This window comes from Ictidomys tridecemlineatus, chromosome 6 (genome assembly GCF_052094955.1).
Source record: "Ictidomys tridecemlineatus isolate mIctTri1 chromosome 6, mIctTri1.hap1, whole genome shotgun sequence".
NCBI lineage: Eukaryota > Metazoa > Chordata > Mammalia > Rodentia > Sciuridae > Ictidomys > Ictidomys tridecemlineatus.
The window spans coordinates 105,803,273-105,823,352 of record NC_135482.1 but is presented as its reverse complement, the minus strand read 5'-3'; the positions used below and the strand labels follow the sequence as shown (position 1 = coordinate 105,823,352).

At 41.8% G+C, this 20,080-nt stretch overlaps 2 protein-coding genes across 3 annotated transcripts in view; one reads left to right on the top strand and one right to left on the bottom strand.

Moving 5' to 3' along the window:
* The window catches only part of Tigar (TP53 induced glycolysis regulatory phosphatase), a 50,952-nt gene that overhangs the window by 24,912 nt on the left and 5,960 nt on the right, over window positions 1-20,080 (top strand). The gene's annotated exons all lie outside the window — the stretch shown is intronic.
* Window positions 9,780-18,637, bottom strand: Fgf23 (fibroblast growth factor 23). The gene is made up of 3 exons (XM_005334010.3): window positions 18,300-18,637; window positions 13,624-13,727; window positions 9,780-12,054 (listed from the first exon to the last, which is right to left on the bottom strand). The coding sequence occupies exons 1-3, from the start codon at window positions 18,508-18,510 to the stop codon at window positions 11,611-11,613; spliced, it is 759 nt and encodes a 252-aa protein (XP_005334067.2). The 5' UTR covers window positions 18,511-18,637; the 3' UTR covers window positions 9,780-11,610.

Sequence of the window (20,080 nt, the reverse complement as noted above, 5' to 3'; positions counted from 1 at the left end):
GCAGGTTGGGAAGGCTGGGAAGTTTTGAGCAGTGACAGGATCAGATTTATTCAGTAGCCTTACCCTGGTTGCTGTGTGGACAACAGACTGTAGGGGGCGCTATAGGAACATAATGCTGGAGGCAGCCAAAGCAGGCAGCTGTGCCACTTGAAAAAACAGCCAGGGACATTAGCAGGTCAGAGTCCCCAGTGATAGACAAGGAACCTGGACACTGGGTTCCTAGATTAACTTGGAGAAGAACTGTCCTCTTCCCATCTGTGAACGTCATAGACCATTTTTTCTGGGTCTTTTACCCAATAAGATTTTGTCATTTTGTTTGTAATGTTTTGCCTGCATTTTTTTTTTTCCTTAGAGCAGTTTTAGGTTTATGGCAAGATTGGGAGGAAGTACAGAGATTTTCTGTATATCCCCTGCCTCACCCATGTGCAGCTTCCCCAACATCCACATGCCTTACCAGAGTGGTACCATTTGTAACAATAACAAGTCATTGATACATGATGGTCAGTTTACATTAGGGTTCACTTGGTGTACATTCTGTGGGTTTGGACAAATGTGTGACATGTATCCACCATTATAGCATCATACAGGACATTTTCAGTGCCCTAAACATTCTCTGTGCTGTGTATTCACCCTCTCTTGTCTTTCCTGGCTGTTGGGTTTAGTCCTAGGCCTGGCAAGGGGAAGGGACACTCCCTCAACTTCAATTTCTTACACAGCTTCCTCTTTAACGCTTTTTAACTGAACTATTTTCCCATTAAAAGCCTGTTTCACCCGGCATCTTTATTTTTACTATTGTATTAGCTTCCCATTATTGTAACAAAACACCTGAGATAAACAGCTTATAAGGAGGAAAAGTTTCTTTTGGCTTACAGTTTTAGAGGTTTTGGTCCACAGTTGGTTGGCTTTGTTGTTTTGGGGCCAATGGTGAGGCAACACATCGTGGTGGTAGTGCGTGGTGGAGGAAATTGGTCATCTTGTGGTGGCCAGGAAGCACAGGAAGAGTGTGAGCAAGAAAGAGAGGGAGCAGCTAGGCTCCCCATATTCCCTTCAAGGAATTCCACAGTGAACTACCTTCCTTCCGTTAGGGCCCTCTTCCTAAATGATATATTACTTCCCAATATCACCACAAGAAGGGGACTTAGACTTCAATACATGCATCCTTGGGGAACATTCCATATTCAAACAACTATAGCAACTATCTAAAATTTTTTACAGTGTCATACCAAGCACATTATAGGCTTTCATTAGGGGAAGCACAGAAGGTAAAATATATTGAGGATACAGCAGGGTCTTTAATCAGGCTCTTCTCATGGCTGACTTGGGCAAGAGATGCAATGTATGGGTATACTATTTAGAATAAATGTTTTTATATTATGTATACTTGCATGTATATGTATTTTTACATTTACACATAGTTGGATTTGTAAGTTAAATGTTTCTATTATGTATCTCCATTCTGTTAAGGAAAAAAATCACAATTTTATCCAAACAGACCTTCTAGATGAATATACTCAAGCATAATCATCAGCTCCATAAGGGCAGATGGCACTCACCAGCCTGGAAATTGAATGGGACTTGTTTTAGTCATCTTTCCGTTATTGTAAGAAAATACCCAAGATAATGAACTTATAAAGAAAAAGAAGTTTGTTTTGGCCCACAATTTTAGAAGTTTCAGTTCATGGTTGGCCTCATTGTTTTGGGCCTATGTTGAGGTGACACATCATGGCAGGAACTTGTGGAGGAAGAAAGCCCTCACCTCATAGCCAAGAAGCAAAAGAGAGAAGAAGGCAGGCTCCACAATCTCCTTTGAGGGCATGCCCCCAATGGAGGGTGTATTCCCAAGGGTCTAAAACCTCCTTGTAGGCCCCACCTCTTTCCGTCCCACCACCTTTCAATAGTACTACCCTGGGGACCAAGCCTTAACACATGAGCCTTCGGGTGACGTTTCAAAGCCAAATTATAACAGGGTTCTATATTACTCCTTAACTATTCCCCCATCTCTCTGTGGGTGCCTGTAAGTATAACTTTTGAGTTTACTCTTAAGCACCATACATATACACAATTTTATATATGTGGGAATAAATATCAAATCAGGAAAACTGACTTAACGGTGTCTCATATTTTCTTTGTGTTTTGTTTCATGATCCTGGAAGTTTTGAAGAATACTGGCCAGATATTTTGTTGTCTCTGTTGGAATTTGTCTGGTGTTTTCCCCAGAATTAGACTGTAATTGTGAGTTTTTGGAAGAAAGATCATTTTCATTGCATCATATCAGGGGCCCACTATAAACACAACTTGTTTCATTTGATTGTTGGTTGTTGGCCTCAGTTAGGTGGGTAAGGTTATGTCTGCCAGGTTCCCCTGAAGCAGGATTGCTTATTTTTTCCATCTTTTTCAACAACATTCCCTGGAAGGAAGTAGATGTGTGCACTCTAGGAGCGAGGACTTAGAGAATGGAAACGCTTAAGTCTAGAGGAGCCTGAGGACACAGGACAAGTGAAATTACCCAGAATTCCTTGAAAGGAAGGTTTGCCTCTCATTCTGTTGATTTACATATTCTTTCAGTCATTGGTATCAGCTGGACTTGTGAATGGTGTTTTATAAACTGGGCTAAAATTCCATAATACTATTGTTGTTGCTCAGATTGTTCCACTTTAGCCATTGGGAACTCTTTCAGTTGGCCTCTACCTCCATCATCTCAGGCTGGTTTTTGTTTTTAGCACTTCCATACTTCCCATCAGTATAAGACTGATCGTCCAGGATCATCTTGCTTTATTTCGTGTCTAGTCCTTGAATCAGCCATTTCTTCAGAAAGCTATGGTTCCTTTTATTAGAGAAGGGCATTAAAATCAAGGTCTGGGTATCCGGTGTGCTCATGACTCTTTTGAGTGTTATTTCTTCTCAGCTGACTGAGCAAGAAAATATGTGTGTCTATTAACCTTGTGTTATGGTTTAACTATGAGGTCTCCCTCCAAAACTCATGTGGAAACAATGAGAGGGCATTCAGAGGTAAATCAATTGGGTGTGAGAGCCTAAACCTAATCAGAACATTAACCCACTAGTAGGAATTAACTGGGTGGTACCTTTAGGCAGTCAGGATGTGAGGTGGGTCCCTGGAGACATGACATGACTATATATTTTGTCCCTGGTGAGTGGAGCTCACTGTCTGCTTCCTTTCTGCCGTGTCCTGAGCTGCTTTCCCCCTCTATACACATCTGATGTGATGTTCTGCTTCACCTTTTGAGTCAAGAGCAATGGAGTTGGCCATCTATGGACTGAGACTTACAAAACTGGGAGCCCCAAATAAACTTTTCCTCCTCTAAAATTGTTCTTGTCGGGTCTTTTGGTCACAGGGATGAAAAGGCAGACTAAAGCACCATGTACAGATACAGATCTGTAAGGATTTCTGTATGTAGCCAGCTCTATCAACTAACGAGGTCCTCTTGTTTGATGTGCATTGTAAATCAGCTTGTCCATTTAATTACCTGCCTGTGGAGACTCTGACCTAGCAATGTCGAATCTTCCAAATCAGGAAGATCATGGATCTCCCCAAGTATTGATGACTTTAATTTCTCTCCATGATGCTTCATAATATGTATTTTGTTAAATCTGCCCATAATTATTTTATGTTTTTGTTTATGCTTGAGTATGTGACCTTGTTATGGATGGAATCCTCACATTAAACTTTTACTTTCCAATTGTTCATGCTGCTTTTTAACAGCCTATTTACTTATGTACTTATTTTGGTGCTGGGTTCTGAATGAGAGCCTCACACATGCTAAGCACACACTGCCATTGAGCTACACCTGCTTATTTTTTATGTGTAGTGAATTTGCTCACATTGCATATTATTTTTAGTTTTATTTTAGTTCTGAGGGTTGCTTTGTAGACTCCTTAAGGTTTTCTACACTGACAAGGTGTCATCTGAAAACAGAGAGATTTTAATATTTGTATTCCATTTGTTCCTTGCCTTTGCATTGCCTAGGACCTGCAAAACAGTTACATAGGAGCAGTGAAAGAAAACTTTCTTGCCGTGTTCCTAATTAAGATCAGGATGTTAAGCTATGTTCAGATATGTCAGCTGCACTGTATTGGTGGATGAAATTCCCTTACATCCCTAGTTTGCTGAGAGTTTTGTCACAAATGAATATTAAATTCTGTGTAATTTTTTTCCTGCCTCTATGGACTGATGATGGTGATGTTTCTCCTTTGTTTTGTTACATTGGGAGAAAACGTGAATGTGAATGATACTGGCTTTCAAACGTTAACCTTTCATGCTTGGAATAAATCCTACTTGGTCCTGATGTATTGTTATCATTTTAATATATTGTTGGATTTGGTTTTCTCTATTTTGTTAGGGATTTTGTATCTTTATTTGTAAGGATGATTTATAGTTGTATTTTTTTTTTGAGAGAGAGAGAGAGAATTTTTTAATATTTATTTTCGAGTTTTCGGCAGACACAGCATCTTTGTTTGTATGTGGTGCTGAGGATCGAACCCGGGCCGCACGCATGCCAGGCGAGCGCGCTACCGCTTGAGCCACATCCCCAGCCCAATATAGTTGTATTTTTTTTGTTTTTGTAATTCCTTTGTCAAATTTTGGAATCAAGTTCATTCTGTCATTATAAAGTAAGCTGGGAGGCACTACTCCTCTGGAACATTTGGGTAGGACTGGTGTTATTTGAAATGTTTACTAGAATTCACTAATGAGACATCTGAACCTGAAGTTTTCTTTGTGGGATTTTTGTTTTGGTAATTATTTTAACTTTTTAAATAGATGTAGGGCCATTGTGTCATCTTGTGTCAGTTTTGGTAAGTTCACACTTTTTAAACAATTTATCTCTTTCTTTGAAGTCAAATTTCTTAGCATAAAGTTATTTTTGAAGTTCACATATTATCTTTTTAATTTATGAAGGATATGTGGTGATTTCCTCTCTTCTATTATTCATACTGGCATTTCATATTTTCTTAATATTCCTTGCTAAAGATTTTTCGGTTGTATTAGTTTTTTTTTTTTTAAAGCAACCTTTCATTTGTTTTCTAATTTATTTATAATTTATCTCTTTATGTTATTTATTTCCATCTATTTCTTTGGGATCTAATTTCCTTTTTTTTCCTCTTCCAAATTTCTTAAGGAAGAAACTTAGGATGATTTTGATCTTCCTTTTTTTTTTTTTTTTTTAATATAAGCACCACTGTTAGCTCCATATCACAAATTCTGATGTATTATGTTTTCATTATCATTTATTAGAAATATTTTCTAATTTTAGTTTAATTAATAATCAGTTTTGTTCTTTGATTTATGTATTATTTATATATGTGCTGTTTTTCATTTAACATATTTGAGGATTTTCCAAGTGTTTGCCGGTTATTGATCTCTAATCAAATGGCAGGAGAGCTTCTGAATTTTAAGTCAATAATGACTTGTTTATTGGCCTGGCACATGATCTATCTTGATGGACATTGATTTGTACTTGGAAAGAGAATGTATTCTGTAGTTATTGCATTTAGTGGTCTATAAATGTCAACTCAATGAAGTTAGTTAACAAGGTTGTTCAGTTACTTATATCCTTACTTTTTTTTTGTTACCTGCTTAATCAATTACTGGGAGAGGGGTGTATATATTTCCAGCTAAGGTTTGGACTTGTCTGTTTCTCCTTTCAGTTTTGTCAGTTTCGCTTTCCGTATTTTGTTTCTTTGTGTTTAGGGACATAAGCATTATGACTTTAACATCTTCCTGATGAACTGGACCTTTTATAGTTACAAAGTGTTTCTCTATAGCAGTATTCCTTAACTTAAAGCCTATTTTGTATGACATTAATGTAGTAAGTTTCTATTTTTTATGCTCACTGTTTATGCTGTTTTTTATGCTCACTGTTTTCATTCTTTCAAGTGCCTCTTTTATAGTCAGATAGTTGGATATTTTTTCTAAGCCAGTGTGATCATTTCTGCCTTTAGTTGCAGTGTTCAGCTTATTTATATTTAATGTCATTACCGATTGATCTGATTTAGTCTACCAACCTTCTGTTTGCCCCTTTTGATTTTAGTTCTACTGTTCCTCCTTTCTTGCCTTACTTTGGAATAATTGAATTTTTTTGTATTCTAATATTTCTGTTGGCTTGTTACTCATTCCTCTTTTTAAATTATTATTTTAGTGGCCATCAGAGGGATTATAACTTATCAGTCCATTTAGAGACTGGTCTTACTTTCACATATAGTTATAATCATGTGCACAAATCATTTCACTTGCCCTTTCCATATATTTATATCTACATATGTTATAAACCCCATAATATCATAGTTTTTGCCTTAAGCAGTCTTTTAAAGAAATCAGGGGAAGAAACTACATAATGTATTAAATTATTTAAATTTACAATTTTCTAGTAGGCTTTCTTTAATTCTAAATTTTCATCTGTTGTGATTTATTTTCAGCCTAGCAACAATTTATCTTAGTTTTTATTACGCCTTCATTTTGAAGTGTATTTTTGCTGCCTATATAATTTTGAATAGGTATCTTTTTTTTCAACCTTTTCAATGTGTCATGCCATTGTCTTCTGATTTTCATGGTCTTTGAAAATTGATCTAGAATTATTTCTTCCATTACTCTATAGTTGTTCCCTGATATTTAAGTATCATTTTTTTTAGTACCAGCTTTCAGTGTTTTCTTTTGTTTTCAGAAGTTTGAATGTGGTCAATCCAAGTATGATCTTTGTATTTTCCTTGCCTGAGGTTTTCTGAGCTACTTATACCAGAACATTTATGTTAAACCAATTTGAGAAACTTTTCAATCATCTTATTTTCAAGTATTTCTAATTTCCTAACATTTTGTTCTTTTCTCTTTCTGGGGCTCAGCTTACACATATGTTGCGTAACTTGGTAATGTCTCACAGATTATTGAGGCTCTGTTTGCTATTTTAAATTTATTTTTTGTCTGTTCTTCAGATAAGACAGTTTTATATTAATGTTCTTTACATAAGATAGTTTATATTAACATTTTTTATCTTAAATGACCTATTCTTCTCTTATCTTCAATCTGTTGGTAAGCCCATTCAGTAAAATTTTCATTTCAGATAGTCTGTTTTTGAATTCTAGAATTTTTGTTTGGTTCTTTTTTCTTTCTCTGTGGAGATTCCCAATCTGTTTATTTATTATAATCATGACTTTTCTTAATATTCTCAAGCATATTTTCACTAGCTGCTTTAAAGTTCTTACCTGCTGATTCTAACATCTAGATTGGTTTCTAGTGACTGTTTTCTCTTGACTGTGGGTTAGTTTGCCCTGTGTCTTCTCGTGTATAGTTTTTGTTGCTGTTATTGATGTAGATGACATCATGTATGAGTCTGGATCATGACATCTTCCTTTAAAGGGTATTGAGCTTTGTTCTGGCAGACAGTTAAATTATTGCCCAATCCTTATAGTTTTGTTAGTATTATTATTATTACAATCATATTAGAGAAAGTCTATTTCAGTTTTGAATTTAATTTTAGGGTATATTTCCTTTCTCTGGAGCTTAGTCCTTAGACTAAGACAGGCTTTTGAATGTCGATGCACTCGGTAAGTTCTTTTAACCTGACTTGGTGAATCTTCGATGTTTTTCAGTGTTGTATGGTCTCTGGCGTGGCTTGCTGTCCATCTCCTAGTGCTATAGCCAGTGATCTTTCTTAGGATGCCTCATCTGTGTATGTGCTGCTCGGTTTTTGGCTAAAGACCTGCAGTGAATGCTCATGACAACTTCTGAAACCTCCCCTTCTCATAGCTCCCTCTTTCCAGCTACCCTGCCCACAAATACATCTGCTTCCTCAGCTCAGTAAGAACTACCACCACTCTGCCTAGGACTCATCTCCCTATTTTGCGTCTCTCAGGTATTCCTAAAGCAGAAAGCTTGGAAACATGGGATTCAATTTGTGAGTCTCCTTTCTCCCAAGGATCATAGTCCTGTGCTTACTCCCTGCTTGAAAGGACTACCTCGTATTTTATTCTATTTATAAATTTTGGCAGGAGGGCGAGTCAATTATCCTAGAAATGAAAACCTATGTGATATTCAATGTTAAATGAGTTAAGATGTAAAGAAAAAGTTCTGTTTAAACAATAAGTCTCTAAGCAAATACCTATATTACAGTGATATCTTTATTCAGCAAGGATTGGTAATCACGCAGACTTTTATGTATCATAAAACTGACTACACACCACACACAAGAGTATGCACATGTACACACACACACACACACACACACACACACAGGATATATTCATTTTTTTCTTCCCCTTAGTCTCTCCTGTCTTCACCCTACCAATTGTTTTCAGTTAAACTTCAGCTGTTCTTTTCCTTATGCAAGGGAGAAATTTATAGGAAAAGAAAGGAACTCTTGTAGGGAAATATTCAGTCTGTTTTTTTTCTCTTCTTCAAGGTTTAACTCTCTTTCTATAAGGGAGTGGAAGTCTGATTATTCCCAAAGGATTGTTTCGATGCTGCTCTACCTACTTTTGTAGGTGTTCAGGTGGCGTGATCCAGGAGCAAAGTTAAGAAATACCTGACCCGTCCCTCTTATTTCTGAAATACCATGGAGGGGTAAAAACCTACAAGCTGAGGCCAAATCATTCATTTTTATAAAACGTCTGGGGGGGGGGAAGTGCTTTTGAAACAGTAATAACCTGCCTTTGATAAGTCTGTTTTGTGTGATTAAAGAAATAAAGCTTGTTCCCTATGCTCCTATATCTATCTAGTGACTCTCCCTTGCCCTACTCTGTAATATGGAAGACTCTGGCACCCAGACATAATCAGAACAAAATTCCCTGTGTAGACTTTGTCAGAAGTCATTTGAATGCCAATCAAAATGGTGGCCCCTATGCTGAGTTCTTCCACAGTCCTTATTAAAAGCGAGAAGCAGGCTAAAGTTAGGTAACAACTAGGCTTGAGCCCATGTGAACTTGAATGGAGAGATTCAGATGTGTAATAAGCATCTTTGCTTCCTGGTTTTTAGAGCTGGATGGAGGTTAAAGAAGGAATGTTGAGAACACTAACTACAGAAAGCGAAGGTAGACTACCTTGCTGGCTGCTATCACACCTCACAGGACTGTAACACTGTGTTAAGTGCATTTGGTATAGTTTGGATCTTGCATGTCCCCAAAGCCCCATGTGTTGAAGGCTCAGTCCCCAGCCTGTGGTACTCTTGGGGAGGTGGTGGAACATTTCAGAAGTGGGGCATAGTGGGAGGTCATAGGTCATTGGGAGGGGGGCTTTGAAGGGATGCCTCTTCCTCTCTTGCTTCCTGGCCATGAGGTGAGTGCCTTTGCATCATGCTCTGATTTGCTATCCCCCAACCAAAGAGCTAAAAGCAAGGTGTCCTCTGGATCATGGACTGGAACCTCCCAAACTATGACTCACATTAAATCTTTTATCTCAGGATTTGTCATAGTGGTGGAAAGCTGAATGACACAGCAAAACACCTGGTTTACTGAGGTATTGATGTGGTTGTGTCAGTGTACATTTTCAAATTAGAAATTCTCTCTCCTTTAAGGGGCTACTTTAGGGCTAGAGTGCTCTGAAATCCAGTATTGATAAAATTTTATTGTTTTCAATGATTAAGGTGAATCAAAATTAAGTGTGCTTTGAATGGAAAAAAAACTTTGAATATTTAAAAATTCTGATAACCTTTTCGATTGTCCTTACTCCAGATTTTCTGAATGCTCCCCTCCCGTAAATCCTTTAATTCTCACATCCCAACATGCTTTTATGTAGTAATGCAGAGAAAAGTAACAGAAGCTGAGAGAAATTTTATTTTTCTTTTAAATGGAAGGAAGGAAAAGGTGGGATTGCATTTTTATAAATATCTATAAATACAGAGTGATAGGCAAAATCTTCCAAATAAATAAATAAATATGGCCATATGCTAAGGGACACAAGGAACTGCAGGGGCGACCTTGGCTCTGCCAAAAAGAAGACCCCCCATTGGCGGTCCTGGGTTTCTGAGATTACAATCAGTTTTCTACCAAAGTCCTTTTGGGATTTCCCATCTAATTATCAGGAAGGGGAGAGCATCTATAGCTACTGTACAAGACAATGTCCCCAGGAAATGAAATGAAAACCATGAAAGAAATTATTCACCACGCCCCACTGTATATGCTGCTCTATGCAGTCTGAGTATAGGAACTAGTCCTTCAAAATCATCAGGTCAAAGTCGTCGTCCAGTGTTTCTCTGATCAGGAAAAAGAATGGATCAATCTCTACGTCTGGGTACATGAAGGTGGCAGGAAAAATAAAAGTGGGAAGAAGTTGGAATCTAGTTTGTTAATATTCTGCACTTTAGGTGGTCATTTTTAAATAGAGATAGAAAAAAAGGGACCGTGCAGGTAGAGTCTAAGTCACTGGGAAAGACTAAGATGAGGGCTGAGCGTTAGTTGCCATCCGGCACACCTCAGCTTTCTCAAAGTCTGGCTGATTTTTCCTCAGCACAGCACTGGGGCTCCTGGGACTAAAAGGTCTCTTAACATAATGCCCCAGGAACTTCCAAGTGGATGGAGAGCCTGCCATCAGCCCAGGAGTGCTGTAACTAATCCTGTAGCCACCTCTGCCTCTTCTATAACCTGGTTATTAGACTTCTTGCCCCGAGTCCTTGATTCCACTTCACTTACAAAAAAATTGCATTTTTTTTTTTTTTAGTCCATGGAAAGTCCAACCCAGAGCAGTTGCAGTGTTCCCCAGACACGTTTTTGAAATTCATGTCAAAGGTATTACTACTCAACCTGCAAGTAGAGACATAATTAAATGCCTCTTAGGAGAGAGTGACTGTGTTTCCCTTTTGCAAAATCCTGGCAGGTGGGGGTAGATTTCCAGGAACCAAAAACTAAACTTATTCTTTCGGCCTAATTCATTAAAGTCAAAAATGGGGCCAAGGAGTGAGGCTAAATTATCAGGCACTTGGGAACTAATGCAGAATCACTCTTGGTCCTCTGGCTCTAGTTGTGTAAAAGGAGAGAGGGAGGCAGAGCGCAGCCACTCTGCAAAGGAGTGGAGATTTCTGCTTCAGTTCCAGGAGCATTCTCCATGTGCTTTTGACCAGCCCGCCTCAGTCTCCTTTGATAGCCTTTCCCCAGAGATACTCCAGGCAGAACCAAAACTTGAAATTAGTGTTCTCATCAACTCGCCTGGTTCAGCTCTTAATGTCAAGGTGTGCAAACTCAAATGCCAGTAGGATCCAGATAGGTAACACAGAGCGCTGGAGAAGCTGCTAGATGGCCCCTTCCCCACACCATGCAAGTATGAAAACCCAACCTGCTACCACTGCTTCTTCTAAATGCTAGACTGATGTAGAGAAGAGGCATAGGGAAGGGAAGTGGGGGTGGTTGGAATCCCCTTTCTTCCCTTAAATGGGACATTTACCTGTTGGGGTTTCTTATACCAAGAAGCGGGGGTGTAGGGTGGGGGAAATGAAACCCCAGTACTCAGGTGGCAAAGGCTGATTCTCAGGGGACCCGAGGGAAAGGGAATGGAGGGAAGCAGGGATTGCATGCATCCCCTCCACCTTGACCTTGGAGTGTGAAGGGGGCTGGGTCCTTTAGAGAAAGCTAAGTGGGCAGAAAGGTGGGTTAAGGAGGATCTTTCGGGTTTCCCTAGATGAACTTGGGGAACGGGTGGCACCTTTCCACGCCCACGCCCCCTGCGTGCGTGTTGACCCTGCTGCCGCGGAGCACGCCCAGGGGGTCGCTGGCCACCACGCTGTTGTCCTCGGCACTCGGGAGCTCCTGGGAGCAGGAGGCCGGCGCCGGGGTCATGCGGGGCCGGGGCTTGAGCACGTTCAGCGGGTCCCTCTCTGAGTCGTCCTCTGCGCTCCGGGTGTGCCGCCGGCGCGGCGTCGGGGTGTTGAAGTGGATCAGCGGGACGAGGTTCCTCCGGGACAGGAACTGGGAGTAGGGCGGCGGGTTCATGCCTGGCAGGAAGGCCTTCTTGGCCCGGCCCAAGCTGACCAGGAAGTGGTGCTGGGGGGAGTGGTAGATGTCATAGCCGTTCTCCAGCGTCTGGTGCCTGAACCTGCAGCTGTCCGGGTTGAAGTGATGCTGGAGGGGCGAGAGGGCAGTGGGTGACGGCTGGCTGGGCTCAGGCGCCCGTGTACCCTGCCCCCCAAGGGCTCAGGCACCCTGTACCCTGCCCCCCAAGGGCTCAGCGCCCGTGTACCCTGCCCCCCACATGCTCAGGCGCTGTGTACCCTGCCCGAAGCTTGGGAGCGTTTTACCTGTTCAGCTTTCCCTTGGCTCTTTTCTTGGAAACAACGGATTTCCACTAAGACACTCCAAGCTGTGCAAGCACTGAATATGGTTCCAGTCTTTAGACTAGAAGACCTGTGCTCTGGGTCTTTACAACTCAGTGCCTGAGACCTGGGCAGGCCTGGCACTTGGCTTGCTAGGGCTGGGCCCAGAGAGGAACGGGGACACTCCTTGTGCCTAGTTTCTGGAGGGAGGGCTAACAATCCCCCTCCCCCTCAAAGTTTCTACCTTTTAGAGCTGTTCTGGCTGAAAGTTGGCTTGTGTTTGTCTCCTTGCCTGGAGAAAGGAGGAGATGGGATGTAGTGTTGGGTCAAACATGAATGAAGATACTGGCAATGGAGAGAGAATGTCCTTGGGGGATCAGGGACATGAACTTGCTAACATATGAATTGGGTTTAAATCCTCATTCTACTACTAGTACTAGGTTTTATTGAGTTCCTATGAGGGCCTTTATATACTATTCCACTTAATCCTCAGACTCCACAAAGTATTTGTACAGATGAGGATGATCTATATGCCTGTATGGGCTCAGCCGGTGTTTATCCACTCTGACCAGATAGATGTTGGTCCTGGGACACAGCAGTGAACAAAATAAAGTCCTCACTCTCAAGAAATTCCTAGTGGGTATGTTGGTTGGTAACAGAATCCTAGGGTAAACAATCCTTCTCTTTGACCATCTCAAAATCCTCTGGACTACACAGCAAGCTTTACTTGTGTGCTTACCAGTCTTAAGGACCAGAGATCCCCACTAGGGCACAGGTAGTTAATTAAGAGATCTTCAATGGGAGGGAGCATCCCAGATCATGTGGTCCATTCCACTTCATTTTTTCCAAGGGAAGGACTGGAGAAGTGAGAGGACTTGCCCAAGGTCACAGTTGATAACAGATTCCAGAAGACACCACTGGCCTTTCAATGTTTTCTTTCTTTCTTTTTTTTTAATATTTATTTTTTACTTCTCGGTGGACACAACATCTTTATTTGTATGTGGTGCTAAGGATCGAACCTGGGCCACACGCATGCCAGGCTAGCGCTTGAGCCACATCCCCAGTCCCCTTTCAGTGTTTTCTAAACTATGTTGCAGCATGAATTTACACAACTTAAGAACCTACAAATACATTCAGGGGGCCACACTAGATGCAAAAGTAGGAAACAGTCGGCAGAACAGACTGGAGGAAGCCTGGGCCGCGGAACCAGGCTGTAACCCCCACCCCATACAGCTGCACATTTGATACTTAGTCTGGATAAAGTACTAAGTGAAAACAGATCACCCAGGGACACCGCAAGTAGAGCCTTTAAACTAGAAAGTCTATGCTCTGCCAAAGAAATAATTGCCAATGGTGACCAACATAAAAAGAAACTCACTGATCCAAAAATGTTGCCTCTGAAATCCATACAGAGGAATCTCCTACTCATCACACCTGAGATCACCACCAAGCCAGCATCCTCTGACCTGATCAGCAGGGCACCTGTGGAGGAAATCATTCAGGTCACAGACTCAGGTTTCCACCTCAGGAAACCTTCTTGTGGGAAAGACTTCACATAACTCCCTTCCTGCTTGTTGCCCCTCATTTCCTGTGGCCCCTTTCCCTGATCATTCACCTCCCACTTCATCCTCTTACCTATATGGGGAACAATGGCGCTCACCACTTTCTTCTTTTTATTTTTTAATATATATATATATATTTTTTAGCTGTTGATGGACCTTTATTTTGTTCATGTATTTATATGTGCTGCTGAGAATCGAACCCAGTGCCTCTCATACGCCCGGCAAGTGCACTACCGCTGAGCCCCAGCCCCAGCCCCTCACCACTTTCTTTTTCCTGTGCCCCACACACATTTCTCTCTCTCCACCTGAACTTTATGTCTCCCCTTGCCTGGCGAATACCTCTTAATGTCTGTGCTAGTGGACATGTCCTCCCAAGCTTTCTGCTTTTGTTATTTTTTATTTCTATGCTAAGATGTCTTTCAGGGATCTAGCTTGTTTAGAGAGTCTCACATTTCCTGTCAAAAAACAAACAAACAAACAAAAACCCCAAACCTTTCCTTTTGCCTACCAGGGGATTTCTGTGTGCATCTCATTTGACTTCATTTGACAGCCCCCCCACCCCATGGTGGTGGTTAAGGGGGGTTGCCCAGCCAGGAATTAGAATCTGTTTTCTGCAAACACCCCCTGGAGAGGTTGTAAGTGCCCATCATCTGTGCCTAGCAAGTAGTGGAGCCTCTGGGGGAGCCTTGGGGTGACTTGAAGTCCTGGGCTCCTCTCCTACCCTGTGAGGGCTCCATACAAAGACCTCTGTGGGGAGTGGCTGGGCAATGATTAGACTGAGCCTGATGTGGCCTGAAGTTGGAATGACATGGGACACAGAGATGGAGGGTGGAAGCAAACCCAGAAGGAAGGGAACAGAAGAGAGCCAAGAAGAGCAGTTAATTTATTTGACTGAAGGTTAGCCTCCAGGGAAGCTTCTGGAAAGTGTGGTGAGGTGTGGGAGGTACAGAAGATATTTAAATTCCTCCAAATTGGTGACTGTCTGTGTGTCTCAATTGTATGGTCAATTTTGTGGTTAAACTCTGAGGAAAAACATAAGGAATATATAAGAGGTAGTTTCCATCCTATGGCTTTTCAGTCCTATCGAGAAAAAATTACACTTAGTAATGATTTTGGAGTGGTTGCAAAAGTGTTTTACATATTTTCAGTTCTCAAAATAGCTGCTGTATTGCTGTTAATATTATTATTTTAGTAGTAGTAGAAGCATCCCAACTTAACTGATAAAGCAGGATTCATCACAAGCATGAGAAGACAAAAATCAAATGCAAAATACATGCTATAGGCCCCAAAGACACCAAGTTTCAGTGCCCCTGGGGTGCAGGGAAGAGGCACTGAGCCCAGAGACTTGGACTCTGGTATCAATTCTACCACTTAAGAACTTGTGGGCTCCGGTAACTTTGCTTTAGCCTGGGTTTCCTCAGCTGTGAAATGAACAAAAGTACAGCCGTCCTGCCCACATTGTAGGTTATCACAAGGATTGAATGGGTTAATGGTTGCCAAGGCCCTTGACAGTGTTGGGCATCATGGTGCAGCTGACCTGCTGTTTGTGCCAAACCCACATGCGATTGTCATGCTGGTCAGATGCTTGGGGCCAGCGCTGGACATATGCTCTTGGTCCAGGGCCAGTCTCAGTAGAAAACAACCTGCAGCTACTGTGGGTTGGGGTGGAGTGGGGTAGGGTACACAGGCTCTTGAATCAAACCAATGTAAGCCAGTGCGAAAATTTAGAAAATGTAATTTAGATGGATTTTCTCCCCTTTGTGTTTTTAGGAGGCATGTTTTCTCAGTCTGTACACATCCAAGGGAAATTTCAGCAGAAAAAAGCAAAAAAGCACTCTGGCCGTGGAAGTCACCTGCTCTCCCCGTTGGCACCTGGCAGGCTTAAGGAACATTATTTCAACAATGGAGGTGTCTCATGCCTATGACCTTGGAAGGGCATGGGATTTGGTTATTTACTACCTGTGTGGCCCTGAACCAGTTACATTCTTTAACTTTTGTTTTTCATGTCTGAAATGGAGGTGTTTAAACCACCTCTAGTCCTGCTGAGGATGTAATGAGATGAGTTTTCACCCATTTAAAGAGATTTCTAAATGCAATTTAGAAAGTAATTGTTACTATTACTGTTTCATTTCAATTTCTGCTAAAAAGTAGAACATTATCTGCTTATTTCTACGTTCATAGCCAGTATGTGATAAATAAGATGGTAAATGTAAAGGGTTTTGAGCTCCTCAAAAGAGAAACTATGAAGAAGGCTTAAAGACCCTGAGTAGTTCAGCTTCAAGTACACAAGAATTGGAGAATGGAGGAAGCAAAAAAATTAGGATCGAGGAATTGGTATTAACTAAACGTCGGCAGGGGATACAGCTCAGTGGTTGAACTCTTGCTTAGTATACGTGAGATCCTCACACCTCAGGGAGAAAAAAAAAAGAATGGGATATTAATTAATAGTAACAAGTGTCTATTTCCTGTTGTTTCTACAGAGTTAAGTTAATGGAGAATAGGAGGGTGGACTTGTTCACAGTGGAACAAGTGTGTGGGTACTGGGGAAGCCACCTGACTTCAGCTCACTGAACCCCAGGGGCTCTGGTAGAATCTCATAGATGATTTCATTTTATTAAAATCAGTGACCCCAAGAGGGGTTGAACACTCAACCCTTAATTAGTGATCTGCTAAAACACAATAGTAAAAGGAATCAGATTTCACTGGAAATGTGTAATTATTTGGGAAGGGAAAATAACATTCTTTTCCATCAGTGTGGAGAGCACTGTTTTATGTTTATCAATGATGTCATCCAAAGTCTTTTACCAGACTTATCTACATGCATTAGTGTTTCTTCTTTCCTTTCTTGGTAACTTAATCTTTTTTTTTTAAATACACCTAATCACTGATGGAACATCACCAAAGCTTACATATCAATTAGGGAAAGTAGGTGCCTCTCCTGTAGCCCTGACTCTGAGTCACCCACCCCAAGCTAGTGTGTTCATCTTCCCCTCCCCCCCAAAAATAATACTTGGATGGCTTGTATGTCAGACAAAACAAACCTAAACACAATTTGTGTGTGTGTGTGTGTGTGTGTGTGTGTGTGCGCGCTTGTGCACACGGAAATCTGAAGTCCATTTTGCTTCTTAGTCATTTTAAAGCACTTAGTGTTGAGTGCATTCTCCAATGTAACTGGTCCAGGGCCACACAGGTAGAAAATAACCTAGAGGACATCTGAATCCCAAATCCCATGCCCTTTCAAGGTCATAGGCATGAGACACCTCCATTGTTGAAATAGAGATTTGATTGCTCTTTTATTTCTTCTGCTTGAACTACATTGGATCATCTTGTATTTTTCTGAATTCTTAGAGTAATTTTAACATGTTCTCCAAAAATAGAACATCCTTCTTCATACCCATCTCCCTTCTCACTCCTTTGTCTCTTACCTAGGCACACAGCAAAGGACGGTCATTTGAATCACAGCTACTTGACAGACTATTGTGGACTGTGATCCAACTTTCATCAAACCCAATCTTTAAAAACATTCTGGTTGTCTCATGTTGTCAATGAGTTTGCAGATAGCCCAATTTGTTACTGATTAGACACCTTTCAGCTCCACTGACCAGAACTGAGAACCTATATGGGGCACCACTGAAGCACCTCATAAACCTGTTGGATGGATGGGTGCATGGATGGACAGATGAGTGGACAAATAGATTGTATACCTGGTCAGACTCACCAAGACAATGTATCTGGGCAATCTGACTTTAATACATTTCTTCTTAATAATTTTACAAAATCCGAATGCTAGAAGCTCAGAGTTGCAAAGAACCTCTGAGTTCATCTATTTCAATCCTTGGAATGATACAGGAATCTTCATAACATCCCTAGTTAGCCCTGCTCAAAGTTCATGAGCTAAAACTTAGTGTCTATTGATCATCTATCTGGCTTCTTTTCCTTTTAGATACCTTGCCTGTCTTTCTGTACATTTTTTTTTTTTTAATCTTGGGACAAGGCAAAGTGCAAGTGGTTTCTATTATGGGAAGAGTATTTTAGTCAAGACAAATTATTAAATTATTCGTGTTGAAAGAAATTAGTAAATACTAATTAGGGAGGTGGCATACCTTTCTTTCTTTCTTTCTTTGGTACCGAGGATTAAGCCCTGGGGTGCTTGCTTACTTAACCTCTGAGCCACATCCCCAACCCTTTTTTATATTTTATTTGGAGACAGGGTCTTGCTGAGTTGCTTAGGGCCTGGCTAAATTGCTGGGGCTGGCTTTGAACTCAAGATCCTCCTGTCTCAGCCTCTGGAGCCACCAGGCATGTGCCACAATACCACCTTGCCCCCGCTCCTAAGGTTTTACAAAAATCCTACAGATACCATTAAGGGGTTCAAGGCAAAGAGGTTACCAGGCTGGGTTAGCCCTCTGGTCTACCCCAAGGCTTTCCCCCGCAGGTAGACAAAGGAGAGTTCCCCCATTTCCCAACTTCCCAGCCTGAAGCCCCTACTCACTGTAGATGGTCTGATGGGGTGTGCCATCCACTTGGCCGTCCCTGTGGATCTGCAGGTGGTAGCTGTTCCTGGCCGTGGCAGTGTACAGGTGAGTCAGGCCGCCCCAGTTGGAGGCCAACAGTGGAGAGGTGTTGGGATAGGCTCTGATGATGCGCATGCTGCAGACACCGCACAGAGCCCAGACCAGGAGCCTGAGGCGGGTCCCCAACATCGCTGTTTTCTGAATGGCTAGTGCTGAGTTTGAAACCTGACACTCCCTCCTTGACTCCCCAGGCCTAGCCCTGTCTTCTCCGTTCTGGCAAATAGCAGAGTGAGGATCCTAGGCTGGATTCCCTCCTTTCCCCCCTCAGACTTTTAAAGGGTAGCAGCGTGACATCAAACAGGAAAAACTCCACTGTCCACATCCTCTGTGTTGTAATCAACCATTCAAAGAAAGTGCAGAGACTTCTGAGGCTCACGGAAGGCACGTCAGTTTTACACACACACACACACACACACACACACACACACACACACACACGTACACACCCCCCTCAATTTCAGACCAGTGCTCCCAAAAGTGAGTGATGTGTGGGCAAAAGTTATCTATGACACTGGGTCATCTGATGACCTGTTCCACTTCCACCAGGAAATGTGAAGGCAGCCAGCGGTCCCAAAAAATCCAGCTCCAGTCTTGTAGTATCCCGCCTCCTCGGCTGGTCATCTCTCACCCAGTCTACTCATTTTGGTTTCCTCAGTCCTTTTAACTCCAATTGCCATGTATGTACCCGGTGCTTTCTGTGTGTGCAGCATCAGGTGGGTGTCTTGATCGATATAGAGATATGTGACGCCATCAGGCAAGTGACATCCGCTGAGACTCCCACCTCAGGAAAGATATTCGAGCTGGGATCGGGGACACAAAACCCAAAGTTGCCATTTGGAAAGATTTCAAAGTGGGCAAAGGAAAACAAGGCTTTGAGGTCACCGAAAATACCAAGGTCCAATTTCTCAGTTTCCCTAATTGGGAGATTTAGGGCAACTGAACTGGTAATCTTGGTCTCCCCAATAGGCAGGAGATGAAATCAGAGGCTCATGGGGATTAGCAGGGCTGCTGGCTGAGCAGAGGCGGGCAGAGTGCTGGAAGCACCCTCAGCAGAGTGTTCACACGGGGTGTCTAGCTCTATGACTGGTGCCTTCTTGCAGAGGATGCTCCCAGGAATGTCCTGTGGAACTAGGCATCTGACACAGGGTTGTGGCCGTGGGGTGGTGGTCTTAGCACATACAGTCCAACGAGAGGCAACCAACCACACACTGGAATTAGTACACAGAAACCAAGCCCCGTCACTGGGCTGCTCACTGTTCCATTCCCTTCCAGTTTCCAGAAAAACATGCCCCAGGAAGACTGCCATTCTTTCAGTTTCTCATTTTAATGAGCATATACTACAGATAAGAATAAAGCATAAAGCTAGACATTGTTGTTAATTAAAAAAGAATGAGATATGATCCTGTCTCAATCTAATGGAGGAGGCAGATAAAATTAAGTAACTATCATACAAAGCATGCACCATCAGACAGACTCGGGCAAGCAGAAATGGCCTTTGTAACCCCACAGGGGTACAGGTTTTTATAGTTTACAAAGTATTTTCAAATCAGCTAGCTCATTTTAACTTTACTGCAGACTATGAGAGAGGTACTTCAGGTATTGTTACTATTTTAATGTTATTTGTGAATAGATGAAGATGTCGGTTGAGCAAATAACTGGTAGAGGAAGGACAGAATCTTTTGATTCCCTGTGCTGCTTC

Bases quoted from the DNA above. Each gene is read 5' to 3' on its own strand.
- Fgf23 (XM_005334010.3), bottom strand. From the start codon at position 18,510: ATGTTGGGGACCCGCCTCAGGCTCCTGGTCTGGGCTCTGTGCGGTGTC. The intron at 13,728-18,299 runs GTGAGTAGGGGC...TTTCCTCCACAG, and splicing joins ACCCCATCAGACCATCTACA to GTGCCCTGCTGATCAGGTCA. The intron at 12,055-13,623 runs GTGAGTTTCTTT...TCGCCCCTCCAG, and splicing joins GAGGCAACATTTTTGGATCA to CATCACTTCAACCCGGACAG.